General features: G+C 47.3%; 1 protein-coding gene across 1 annotated transcript in view; it reads right to left on the bottom strand.

The window, feature by feature from the left end:
- TMEM260 (transmembrane protein 260) overlaps positions 1–10,379 on the bottom strand; it is a 37,417-nt gene extending 27,038 nt beyond the window's left edge. The window contains exons 1-3 of the mRNA XM_074149600.1: positions 10,274–10,379; positions 4,287–4,318; positions 3,364–3,515 (exon numbers count right to left, since the gene is read on the bottom strand). Coding sequence (XP_074005701.1) covers positions 3,364–3,515; positions 4,287–4,318; positions 10,274–10,379 — 290 coding nt within the window. The remainder of the gene's footprint in view (positions 1–3,363; positions 3,516–4,286; positions 4,319–10,273) is intronic.
- Between the last annotated feature and the right edge of the window lie 3,663 nt (positions 10,380–14,042).

Raw genomic sequence — 14,042 nt, forward strand, 5'->3', positions numbered from 1 at the left:
AAGCAGGGGAAAGCATCTTATTTCTCTTTGCAACAGAGAATGCAAAGGATGCATCATCTGTGCAGAAAAAAAAATGACACTTTGGCAATCATATTATAAGAAGATAATTGGTTTACTTTGTAAACTTGCTATGCTTTGCCTCCCACAGTAAAACAAATAAGTAGTTGTTTAAAGAAACAATCCTATAGCCGCACTTGCTGCGTCCTGAAAACATAAAGCAGCTCCCCCCTCTTTCGAAGCAAAGATGAATTATTTGCCTCAGCTACAAGCAGTCCGAGAAAACTCTTTGTAAATGCCATTTTACGATAATTACCAGCGATTTATTAAGACTGCGAGGAGGGGGGTTGGTAAAAAGCCCACCCATATTTGAGAAGTAATTCAAAGGAGTAAACCGCTCGTTGGGCGATAGTCTGGATTACTGACAACAGGGCTTTTTGCATCAACGCTCTTTGACATAACTTCGTTTTAAGACGCACAATCCAGGCTTAAAAAAAAAAAAAAAGAAAAATATAATGTAATATAATATAATTAACAATAAACAGGATGTTGGGGTTGCTTCCTATCGACCCCGGCAGCGTCTGCACAGAGCATCCCACCAGCCATCACCTGGCAGAGAAGAAATCTGTTTAAGGAACAAATTCGATCGTAATCCCGCCTGCGCCGTAACATCCCAAGCACCACCCGGCCGCAGAGGGAACCACCGCTCTTCCCTTAAGCAGGAAAAGAAATCATCCCGACCTGCCGAGGAATAAACTTGGGGAACGCTTCTTAAACTAAAAAAGAAGTCAGTGGGGGGAAAAAAAAAAAGGGGAGAGATTTACCGTATGGTGCTGCTGGGAGGCAGAGAAAAACCCCGCCAGGGTAAACAGCAGCCCTGCCTGGCTAGTGGGGAGAAAAGAAAGGTTTTAGAGGTTAAGTTCAGGTCAGACGACAAATGAAATTGTAACAACCCAACTGACATTGTATAATGTCTTCTTCCAGGCGATCAATAGGGCAGCGTCAGCCCCATTACCATAGAGATGGCTTCCTCCCCGCTGAAGGGTGGCTATTGTTTGAGGAGAGAGATTTGCCACTTGAACCGTGTTGCTCCCGAAGGATGTGTACTTCATCAATTATTTGTGCTCCTAACATCTACATATTTTCATATTAGCATCCGCGTTTCGTGCCCACGAAGGCACGGGCACGTATTTTTCCTCCGGTACCTGGCGGGTGTCACCCCACCGGCTAAATTTTAATTAAAACACAAAAAAGCAGGGGGGATTTGATAGACCGGTTTAGATCCTTTGTGAGTAGGGACAAGCCCGGTTAAAACCAAAACACATCGCCTTCAGATATTTACACACAGACAGTACCAATAAACACTTTCTGAAAGATTTTCTTTAAAAAAGTAGATAGCCATAGAAAAAACTTTTTTTTTGCCAAATGAATGTAGTAAAAAACGAATCAATGTCGTAAAAAACAAATCAATGTTAAGGTGCTTAAAAGGAAAAATATAACATTGTAATTCGGAAATAAAACTGACCCACAATACCTTAAACTTCATCTCCAAAAAAAGATAAAAATAATCAATCACTGCTAGGCTGAATAATTGATCCTGACAGTGCCTCGTATCTATAAAATAATTTTCTATAAGTCCTAATAGTTTCTATCATCTCTCGGTTCCAGGTTTTCTGTTCTTTCGTGCAAGTTTTAAATTTGACAGAAGCAACACCTTCCAAATCCAATTAAACAAAAAAAAACAACAAAAAATATTAAACCTCTAGAAGTGTAAAAATAATCCCCAAATTTAGCCCGCGATTTCTCTCCCACACTCCTCCTTCTCTAAAGCGAGGATCGCATCATTTCATATGCGCAAAATGGGCACGTAAGGAACTGTCACGTTGGAGTTAAAACTAAAAAGCAGGGCAGATCTTCATAGTAACTGTAATGACGGGAACAATCATCACGAAAAAAATTATATATATAATCAGAAACCAATATTCAAATTTTTTAGCAACTCCTTGCAGGAGTTTTGTAATATAATCACAAGGGGTTGTGCTGTGCCGCTGCGCCTGGCACTGTGCACGGGAGGGCAGTGCCACTTCCAGCTCCCCAAATACACTGCAAAAATACAGGATATTAAATTAAATAATGCCGACTTAATTACACGTATTACCCAACAGTAAAAGGAATCGCTTTAAACGCCCGTAGAAATATTTAGGAATTACTTCAGCAATTCCAGTAGGTGGGCTTTGGAGCTGATGCACTGTGCGAAAGGTGATGTGCAAAAGCCATCTCCTCTTCAGCAGAGGGAGATGCAGCCGGACAGACAGACCCCGTGGACCGAAGTTTAAGTGAGCTCGGGGCTCCGGGGCTGTGCAGGATCGGTGTGTCCCCCCTCCAGCCCCGTTTATTCCTGTTTTTAATTCTCAGAGAGCGAGTGCAACCGAGAAGGTTTCCCCGAGGGGCGACGCGGCTCTGGAACCGGGTGGGAGAAAAGGGCTTTTGTCAAAATAATCTCGGGAAGGAAGCTCCCCGATATCACTTCAGATTTCACTGTTTGCAGCCTCAAAAACGTGCCCTATTTTCCCTGCAAAAGAACATCAGAAATTGTTTGTACGGGTTGCGATAATCCTCTCCAATATGGGTCAGGCTGAGGTTAAGAGCAGCCAGAACTTGCACATCAAAGATGAGCGGGGTTAACAAAACCCCCCCAACCACGTGCGCGTCCCGATTGTTCCCTTTTTTTTTTTTTTTTTTTTTTCCCTTCCCTTTTCCTCCCCCAAGGTTAGAGGTCTGGAGAAAAACGGATGGGCTCTGGCTGGTGTGTGTGTGTCCCCACCCTCCGCAGACGGCAGCACCTACGCCGGGGGGGATGCTCGCCCTGGTCCCTGGGTACCGCCGGCAGGCAACTGCCCATCCGCCTCCGCCGGGAGCTGCAATTAAACCAAGTTCACGGTTTTCCCCGATAGGTGAAGCTCATCCTGTTAATTTAAACAGACCATCTGCATCTTTCGAGAACGACAAACTTCATTAGTTCTGGTTAGTTAAACCGAGCGGTGATTTGTGATAATGAGCCTCAACAACCTGTCACGTCTGTGTAAGGGAAAGGGCGCACTTTTTATTATTACTATTATTATTATTATTTAACAGAAAGAAAGAAAAAAAAAAAAAAAAAGAGGGACCTTTTGTGCAGGACAGAAGGTCAAATTCAGATTAAACTGCTGTTAGGTTAATCAGAGGAACTAATTACAGCTGGAAAGGGAGGGAGGGAACACTAGTCCGAAGGCCAGTGGGGAACAGAGCCTTCGGAAAGGTCCCGAGCCGAGGGAGAAAAGCCCCGCCGGCATCACGCCGACGAGAAAACACCCCCAGTGACTTTACCTGAAAACCGTGTAAAAAAGGCAAGAGGCGGCAGCTGCTCCCAAGAAGCCGCAGAGGAGATTGACCCGGTAGGCGGGGGAGCCCAGGGGCAGCAGCCCCGTCGCCAGTTTGGCCAGCAGCGTGAAGAGGGGGTAGCCGGGAGGGTGGGCGACCTACGGGCAGATCGATACCAGGCTGAAAAAAGGCGGGGAAATTGTACGGAAATCAAAGGGGAGCGACACGCCAGGGTCCGGGGGAGGACTCCGAGCAGCCCCTCTCCCCGGACCCATCCCTTCAGACCCATTTTAACTCCGCAAATATTTTTTTCCATAGTGGATTTGGCTCCACGCCTCGCCCATAATAATGAGGCGGCGAGAAAAGGAGGTGCCACGTTTCATTAGCGTGCCTTAAAGGGCTCCTTGTTTGGGTTCACAGTATATTAGGGTCATTCAAAAGGCTGTTTTTTTGGTTTTGTTTTTTTTTTTTTTCTTTTTTTTTTTTTTTTTTTTAAAAAAAAAAAAGAAAAAGCAGCAGCTTCTCAACTATTTTATTGGTTAGCAAGTTGAAAGACCACACTGCTATCGGATTACCACCGCGCTGACAGTCCTAAGGTCTTGCCTAAAGGGATCATGCACCATAATAAAGTTTATTAAATAATAAAACTTATTAAAATTGTTAACCCGATTTATTTTATTCTCCCCAGCTTATACAAAATTTGGGTTGATAATAAGCCAGCTACTGTATATACAGTAAAGCCTTTGCTTTATAATTTAGTTTAATTGGATTTAAAACTTGAAGTAAATTGTCGCGTGCTGTACTTATAAGTTAGTAAAAACTGTGGTTTGAAAATAAATTAATCTACTTTACTCCATGCTTAATTAAACTTCCTTAATTCCTAAAACTGTTAATGAGAGCATTGATTAAACAATAAAACTAATACTTACTCCAAGCTCATATGCGGCTGTGATCAGCTCCCCTGTGAAAAAATAATGTAAAACCAATAATTACTATTAGGAAATGACACTCCTCCAAAGTTTTCAAAATCCAAATGCTTGCATTGGGGTTTTGCATTAATTTGACTGGATAAAACTGTAAATCTGTAGAGATTTAACAGCATGAAATTTTCTAAGAATATTTTCTCCCTCTGATGTCATTGCACAAAATATCTTTTGTATGTTTTCGCGAGACTTTTATGAGCAGATAAGTGAAAGTATATAGGTAGGCTCGGGTAAAGAACGGCCCGAGACGTTCCAAAACGCAGACATTTGTGCCTGTGTGTTTTTAATTTAAACCCAATCGACTCAATAACTTCCCAGCGCTACCCTTTGCAACGCTTAAGCCGCATTGTCTCTTAAACAACTCGGTTGTTTCTCATTCAAAAAAAAAAAACAAACCAAAAAACAAACCAAAAAACAAAAACCAAAACACCCCACAGCTTTAGAGTTTTAAAGAGGGGGGAAAATATAATCACTGATCGTGCAAATCGGCATCCACGTATTCGGGAACGCGGCTCTCCCTTGATGCTGAAGCACTTCTTGCAGCATCGGCTTCGCGAGCGACTCTTCCACCTGCATCCAGCGGCCGCTCCCATTGGAAACAGCATTATAAATGAATTTTGCATTTCATTTGTATTTTACGCCAGGACAAATAATTGCCACCAAAAAAAAAAAAAAAATCCACGTTAGCATAACAGTTAACAATACTTGACATTTTTAGAGCACTTGACACGGAAGCATTTTGCACCGCTCCTGAACGGCGTGTATTAAATATATTCAATAGGCACAACACATTCAGGGACCAAGGGGTGACAAAATTAAAAATTACGGCTAGCTTTGCCTTCTTCCCCCTCAAATTTCATGATCCAGTTTTGCAGAGCCAGGTCTCACTGGTCCTGCTAATTTTGCAAGCGCCAAGGTCGCGGCAGCTTCGTCCCATCGTTAGATGGTAAAGACGCAAAACGAAGGGCGCTGTTGGCTTTAAATAATAAATGAACAGTATTTTAAAATTTCTTCACATTATTACGTCCTTCCCACCCAAGGCAAAGGAGGAGGATTGTGCAAATGGCACCTTTAAATCTTGACATTGCAGTAAACAATGTATTTTAAAAGGAAGATGCAAGTCAACCCACGACTGCTGTTGGCAACTGCCGTAAAATGACAGCCCAGGGGACAGCTTTCTGCACAAAAGCCTCTCCCCCATGTGGATTTTACCGCGCTTGCAAACACCAGCTATTTTTATTGCTATTCTATTTTAGGAAAGTTTCAACCTAGTGCAAGACAACCCCCCCCCCCCAAAAAAAAAAAAAAAAAAAAAAATCAGATGCAATGGGAAAAGCCATCCATCCCAAGCTGAGCCCTTTAATTTCCAGTAATTCTGGTGCTTCCAAGGCTGGGAAGTAATTGATCTCCCAAGCACACAGCAAACAACGATAAATAAAGGAAAAGATGATAATAAAGGAAACTCTAAATCAATTAAAGGTGATAAATAAAGGAAAAGACGACAATAAAGGAAACCCTAAATTGGGCTGCACAGCAGGTAATGGTGGATGCCCATCCATCGCAGGGATGCTGCTCCCGAGCCAGGTGGGGCTTCACCTTCAATAAAGTCCTTCTGGGATGCAGCAATACCTGCATCTAAAGCGGCTACAGATTAAGATTTAAGTTCATGCACGTTGCGCTGATACTGGTTCATATCACGGGCAAGAATAACCCCAAAGCAATACGGACACAAACCAACCAGAAAGCTGCAAAAAAGAAAATAAAAATGAAAATATACCGGTGGATGCTGTCACCAAGTTTTGAAAGCCACCAGCAAAACTTTGCCTCATAGGAATTGAGGAAAAAAAGAAGTGAGAAAAACCTGGAAAGATAGGTTGCAGGCCTGTTGAATTCCACTGGGAAAACCAAAAGGAGTGCAGAACAGCCAACGCTTAGGATGAGGTTAATCCTCCATCTCCCACCGGCGTACCTGGGCATCCCTTACAGCCCCGTGGGGTACAGAACCGAGAATACGGGCTCCTTAAGTGCAGAGTACTACTATTTGAATGGCAAAGCTCGCAGAGGAAGACCACAGCATCCACAGACATGATTTCATAATTTCTCGTGAGAGAAAATGACCTGCGGCATCACCAGACACCGGCTCAAACGGAAGAGTTTATTCCTGCCTCATCTTGGTGTAAATAAGTCTCTGACCCTCCGGTTTGATTCCCCAATAAAGATGTTCAGGCCCAGTGCTGCCTGAGAACTGATTTATCCCCAGCAAGGTAGGGAGCTCATCCCTGAAACATCAGAGGGAATGTTTGGGTTCTTTTTTTTTTTTTTTTTTTTTTCTCCTTTCTTTTAACTTGAGTTTATTTGATCCCCTTTTAAGCTTTTTTAACATCTGGGGATGTTTCCGAATTAGCTCTAAAATTCATTCTCTCATTTCTTTATTATAACACTGAGTAACACAAGAAAGCTGCCAATGAAAATACCCATCGCCTTTTACATTTTAGGATTACTGCAAACTTGAGGAACAATTAAAAAATATACAGATAGCTTAAAAAAAAAAAAAAAAAGGAATATAATAATAGTCTCCCTGCCTAAAAGCAGATACAGCAAATCCTTAAGCACCTCTTTACTCACACAAGCAGCTTCAGTGCATTTGAGGACACAAGTCTGAGCCCCGAGCTCAAGTGGGGGAAGTTAATCACCTGGAGGGGACCGTGCAGAGACCTCCGAGGGGACTCCGGTCAGGCAGCAGTGCTGGAGCATCCCGTGGGATGCATCCAGGGAACCAGGGGAATAACCCTAAAACGTCTCCACCAACGCGATGGGTTGGGACAGGCACAAGAGGACAGCGGGGACGAGCCCCTCTGTTCAGCTCCAGCAAACACGTACAACGCAGGCAGCAAATTTAGAAGAAAATGTGTAAAAAAAATGACATAGGTCAGGGCTATCCCAAGCACAAATCCAGGCAGGGCAGAGAATGGATGGAGAGCAGCCCTGAGGAGAAGGATTTGGGAGTGCTGGTGGATGAGAAGTTCAACATGAGCCGGCAATGTGTGGTCACAGCCCAGAAAGCCCCCCACATCCTGGGCTGCATCCCCAGCAGCGTGGCCAGCAGGGCCGGGGGGGGATTCTGCCCCTCTGCTCTGGGGAGACCCCCCCCCCAGTGCTGCCCCCAGCTCTGGGGCCACCAACAGCAGAAGGACAGGGACCTGTTGGAGCGGGGCCAGAGGAGGCGACAAGGAAGATCCAAGAGCTGGAGCCCCTCCGCTGTGAGGACAGGCTGAGAGAGTTGGGGGGGTTCAGCCTGGAGAAGAGAAGACTCTGGGGAAACCTTAGAGGCCCCTCCAGTCCTTAAAGGGGCTCCAGGAAAGCTGGGGAGGGACTTTTTACAAGGACATATAGTGACAGGACAAGGGGCAATGACTTCAAATTGGCAGAAGGTAGATTTAGATCAAATCTCATGAAGAAATTTTTCACTCTGAGGGTGGTGAGACCCTGGCCCAGGTTGCCCAGAGAAGCTGTGGCTGCCCCATCCCTGGAGGGGTTCAAGGCCAGGCTGGATGGGGCTTTGAGCAACCTGGTCTGGTGGGAGGTGTCCCTGCCCAGGGCAGGGGGGTGGTACTAGATGTTCTTTAAGGTCCCTTCCAACCCAAACCATTCCATGGTTCTATGACAAAAATAACCACAAAAACCCAGGGAAAGTGGGGTGAACCCGTGCTGCTTGGCTGCTCACTGTATCTGCTAGGATAACCCACATCAAGTAAGGAACCAATCAGGAAAACCACAGCTCACTTTGTAAACAGTGATAATGGTTATTTGCACCCCAGAGGCAAATCCCAAACTCAAGTACAATTAAAAATGAGGTTCCCGAGGCTTGGCACAGCACAAAGAGCTTGGAGCACAGGCACCCTGCACATTCATACACGCATGTTTCCCATCAGGAAGTACTCTAAAAGACAAAACGGTAATAACTGTAAATATATCGATCATGATGTATTAACTGATACAACCAGAAGGAGTAAACCCAGCCCTTTTACAAACTTGGGAGCAGAAGCAAAAGCCCTCAGGGGTCACACCGGCCAGCCTACCAAGGGTGCGCTGGCACACCTCGTCTGGAGCAGGGGATGCAGGCTCCGTGGAGAACGGATTTAAAAGGGAATTCTTTTAATACAGCTCTGACAACAGGGTCCCTCTGATCCAAACAGGGAAAATGGACAACACGAGGTTGCAGCAGTGTCCACCTACACACCAAAACCCTGCTCTGAGAGCCAGCAAACCAGGGCGAGCTCGGTGTAATGAAAACGCAGCTCCGTCCTGTTATCTTTAAATCCAAGAACCCTCACTTGAATCACTGCTCAACTTTCACAGAATCGTAGAATTGTCTAGGTTGGAAGGGACCTTTAAGATCATCTAGTCCAACCATCAGTCTAACTCTGATAAAAAACACATCACTAAACCATGTCACTAAGCTCTATGTCAACGCGTCTTTTAAATACCTCCAGGGACGGTGCCTCAACCACTTCCCTGGGCAGCCCATTCCAAGGCTTAATAACCCTTTCAGTGTAGCAATTTTTCCTAATATCCAATCTGAACCTCCCCTGGTGCAACTTGAGGCCATTTCCTCTTGTCCCATCACCTGTGACTTGGGAGAAGAGACCGACCCCCCGCTGGCTACACCCTCCTTTCAGGGAGTTGTAGAGAGTGAGAAGGTCTCCCCTCAGCCTCCTTTCCTCCAGGCTGAACATTCCCAGCTCCCTCAGCCGCTCCTCATAAGACTTGTTCTCCAACTTTACATCAGTGTGTGAAGAGCCACGCTGAATACACGCTGCCTTAAACCCAGCGAGACAAAACCATCCTGCCTTTACCAAGCAGCTCTGCCTTTCCACGCAACTCTAAACAAAAAACAACAGCAGATTTTAAAGAGTTATAGTTAAAACATCTCTCTCTCTCTCCACACATACTGAAGCTGTAACACATATGCACTCATTAAAAGCCTATTTCTGCTTGGATCTGAAACCAGCAATGGCCAAGAGGCACAGAGTTAAACAGATCCACACAACAATCTTCTGGGACAGGAAAGAAGGAAAGTATCTGGGTATCTTACTCCATCAAAAAAAAAAAAAAAAAATCAAAGCATCACCCAGAAAATCCAAGCCCCCCTATCCCCAAATCACAGCAGAACACAAGCTACAGAAGGTAGCATGGGGGGATGGCAGCGCCCCAGCTCTGGGGGTGTGCACCCCAGTATAGGGTGCCTGTGATGCACCAGCCTGTGGGGCCAGTGCCACTATGGGGAGGCTGCAATGCACCAACCCCAGTGGGGTGAGCACCCCACAGCATGGCTGCAATGCACCAGTGCCTATGGGGGGGTGAAACCGTATGGGATGGGCAACCCTATAGGGTGACAGCAATCCACCACGCCCTGTGGGGGAGAACCATATAGGGTGACAGCAATGCACCAGCCCCTATGGAGGAGAACAGTATAGGGCGACAGCAATCCACCAGGCCCTGTGGGGGAGAACCATATAGGGTGACAGCAATGCACCAGCCCCTATGGAGGAGAACAGTATAGGGTGACAGCAACCCTATAGGGTGACAGCAACCCACCAGTCCCTATGGGGGAGTCCCCTATAGAGCAAAACCAACCCTATAGGGTGACAGCAATCCACCAGTCGTATGGAGTGAGAAACGATATAGGGCGACAGCAACCCTATGGGGCAACAGCAACGCCTCAGCCCCTATATGCACGAGCATCCCTATATGGTGACAGCGATGCCCCAGCCCCTAAGGGCTCAGCCCCCCCGCCCGAAAGGTGACCCCGATGTACCAGCCCCAACAGTGTCACCTCCCCGGCGGGGCGACCCCCGGCCCCGGCCCCACGGAGCGCCGCCCCGCCGACCCTTCCCCGCCGTCGGGCGGGCTGGCGGCGCTGGGTACGTTACCCGCATCGCCGCCGGGCAGGGCGGGCGGCAGCGTGGCCGTGTAGAGAGCCGCCACGGCAGCGCCCAGCGCCCCGGCGGCACCACCCGCCCCGCTGCCGGCCCCCATGTGCGCCGCCGCGCCCGCCACTTCCGGGTTTGGCCGCGCGGGGCGGGCGGGCCGTGCCATTCCGTCGTTCCGCGGGGGGGAGCATCCCCACCCCTCCCGCCTCCCCGCTAATACCAGGGCCGCCCCCCGGGAGCCTCTGCCATCAACGACGCTCGCACAGGCACTATATAGGGTCGCGGGCCCGGTGGAGCGATTCAGCGCGGCCTTCCGCCTTCTTCTCCTTTCTCCCCCCCCGCCGAGGGGAGTTGGTACAGCCGGAGGGGGCGGGGGCGGAGGAGCGCGCCCCTCGGTGGGGGCGGCCGGGCGGGACCACCTCGCGGGGGGGCGGGGCGGAGCGGGGCGGGGCAGAACCACCGCGGCGGAGGCGAGGGGGACACACGGAGCGAGCCACGGCCTTCCCCGGGTCCGCCTCTCAGCGGGGGCTGCCCCCCGTTCCTGGGGGTGTTCCTGGCCGAGCGGGACCCCGGGCCAGGCGCCCTGAGGAGGGGCACGGCGGGGTTTGACGAGGTGATAGTGCCTTGGTGCCCGTGGGCCTGGAGATGGGCCTGGGCCGGGATGGGCCTGGGCCTGGCCTAGGGGCTGACCTGGGGCTGGGCTGGGCCTGGGCCTGGGCTGTGCCCAAGGCCTCCTGAACCACCAACTTTAAAATGTATTTTAAATACTCGGCTCCCAACCTGGTTAAGCACCTTCTGCCTGCTCTCGGCCCTGCTGCAGGCCCAGGTGAGCAGCTCCGCTTCCAGTGGGGTGCGAGGCCCAGCCTGAGGGCGCAGGCCATCATCCACCTTGCCACTCTTTAGCAGCCTCACAACTCCATGTCCAAGTGTTGCAGTATGCGGAGAATAAAGAATTTATGCCCCGAACGGGGTTACACAAGACGCCGGTGAAGAAAAGGATTGAAGGTGTCAGCGTATAGAATATTAAAAGCAGCGGCTCCCGCTGCGGGAGTAGTTAAGGAAGGCAAATAGCATCCTGAGACCTATCGATAAATGACTAAAACACATCCGTGGAAATCATTATGGGATTGTACAAAAGAGCGGCGAGGCCATACCTGGAGAATTGAGACAGATTAAAGAGAGGCTTTTGAATACAAATGAAAAAGGTATAGAAGAGGGTAACTAGGATAATAAACAGCCTTATGGATTAGATCTAAGTGGAGACGTTAGAAAATTAGGTTTGCATTTATTAAAAAAAAAAAAAAAAAAAGGATTAAGGGTTGACACAACTGAAAAACGGCGAATCGGGTTGTGGAGAAGCTGATGCCGTAGGAAATTGCCATCACAAAAACCCCGACAGGACACAAGTCGAAACCAAGAAATGTATTAAGGGAATTGAGGAAAGGTCTTTGTGCACACTCCAGCCGGTACGTACAGAGGCGGCAAAAGAAGCTGAAGTTGTGACCCGCTCAGAAGTTAATCTGTTTGCTTGAAGGAGCTGGTATTTGAGGGTATAAACACCGGCTGAATAACGGCTGGGCCCACGTGGCTGCCTTCCATCCAGAAGGCAACCGCTTGGCTCTGTGGTGACCAAGTGAGCTTCAATACACTCAACTGGTTGGCAGGTTTCTGCCGTTATTGGCTGAGGTTCATCGGGGAGAAGAAAAAGATATGTTGCAATCCTCCGCCAGCCATTGTCACTATGGTAATGAGAGGGGTCATTGTTCCCACACCCGTTGGGGCTGCTAAAATGTAATTTTAGCAGCAAAGTGCGCAGTCTGTGTGTGAAAGCAGGCTGGTGGCGAGGCTCTTTATCCGAAGCGTGGCTTTTTTCTTTGCAGTATTTTTCTTTCTTTGTATTTAACTTGGAAAAGGCGTCCAAAGACAAATGTTAACCGTGACTGATTACAATTATATTGATGGGGGAGGTAGCAATTTAAAGGCAAATATCGAAATGTGGAAGAATGGCTGGTAATAATATGGTAAGGACAAACTATTCTTTAATTGTCCTGCAAGTTGTTTTGTATCTTTGTCATGCAGAAACTGGAACTTTTAGGGTGCCAGTGACAAAGTACTTTGCTGTAATATGGTAGGGCATGCTCACAACAGCCTTTATCTTACTGAATAACTACCACCGTTTCAAAGGCCAGGATTACAGACACACTTTATGTCGGCACAAACGCTTTGGAGAGTGCATTTACATTTTTCTTCTGTAAGTAGAAATCTATTAATTCAGGAGATTTGACTCCCCCTTCTTTGCCCGGCACGACCCAGGGGTCCAGCCAAGACAAGGGGAACATGCGGACCCTCATTTTTTGGTTTTGTCGGAGCCAGGCAGATATTTTTTTAACTGTTTTCATTCATTCTCTGAAAGTTGAGAGTTGTCCAAAGCCAAAGTTAGATTCACCTCACCGCAGAGCAATACCCGGCGACCCTCCGGGCTTCCTAAAAGCCTTGAGGATGGGCTCAACAGCAATAAAAAAGAAGTATGGCTTAGTGAAAAAACGACACTAGGGCAAGTAGGAAGTATTTGAAAGATGGCCTTGTGCTACACATATTGATTTATTTTTAAAAAAAAATATCCCTGGAACTTGTAGCACGAGAGCATACTCTAGTGGCAACTGAGCAAAGAAAGTGCTGGTGGTTTGTGCGGCGTCTTGATGATGAGATGCCTCCCACCTTTCATCAGGAGGCTTATTCTCTCCTATCTCCTCCCGCTTTGTGCTTCTCGCTCAGCCCGACAGGAAATACCCAAGGCAGGCAGAGAAAATAAACAGGAACTTCTGAAGTAATTTAAAAACACAGCTTGAGAACGTATCTCGCCCAAATGGCTGTGTACTTAGAGAGTTGTCTTTTCACCAGGCTCTATTGCAGATTTCCTCCTGAGAGACACAGTTTAGAGGAGGCAGGAGATAGGGAAAGGGAGAATAATACTTAAAGCAAATTCTGTTCACCCATGGCAGTGTCATTACAAACTTGAATGAGCACAGTTATTGCAAATAAATAAAAACAATAGACCAGAACCAGTTTTACATAAGAAAATACTGAAATGCTGTTCAATTAGTCCTAAGCTTTAGTTAAACCTTTTCTTTTGCCCATCAGGTGATAAAGTTAATACAGAAAGCACTCAACTGCTGTACTTGTGTAACAACAGTCAGCATCCATTTAATGAACTTACGTGTATACACATTTAGCAAAGCTTCAATATTGTCAGCGCTGGGCTGGCACAGAATTTTAATGGCAAAGTAGCCAGCCCGGTCTTCATCATAAACAATATCCCCGTGTAAGGAAAGCAGGTCCTCACGGGGACCATTAACAATACAAATAAGCACCGCTTCTATATTTAAACAAAAAGTTTGGCATTATTTCCCCTGACGATATATGCCTGCCTGCAAAGCGTGAAAAGGAAGATTACGCTACTTTTATTTGTTCTTAAGTAGCTTGAATAAGCTGCATTTTATGACTTCTTGGTTGGGTTTTTTTTTTGCAGGGGGAAGACCACGCTCATATCCCACGTTTCCAGCAACATGACTGCAGTAGGAAGACATGGTACAGAAGGAGTTTCCAAGTGGAATAAAGGCACAGTTGGTCCAGCGAGCATCCCTCTGAGCGCGACGGGGCTCTCACTGCCCCATCCTGCAAGTGCACATGTTCAGTATGGGCTCCGGCTGCACCCAACTGGGCTGTGTGTGGCCAGGATGGGCCACCGAGGACATATTTGGATGGGGCT

This window comes from Numenius arquata, chromosome 6 (genome assembly GCF_964106895.1).
Source record: "Numenius arquata chromosome 6, bNumArq3.hap1.1, whole genome shotgun sequence".
Taxonomy (NCBI): Eukaryota; Metazoa; Chordata; class Aves; order Charadriiformes; family Scolopacidae; genus Numenius; species Numenius arquata.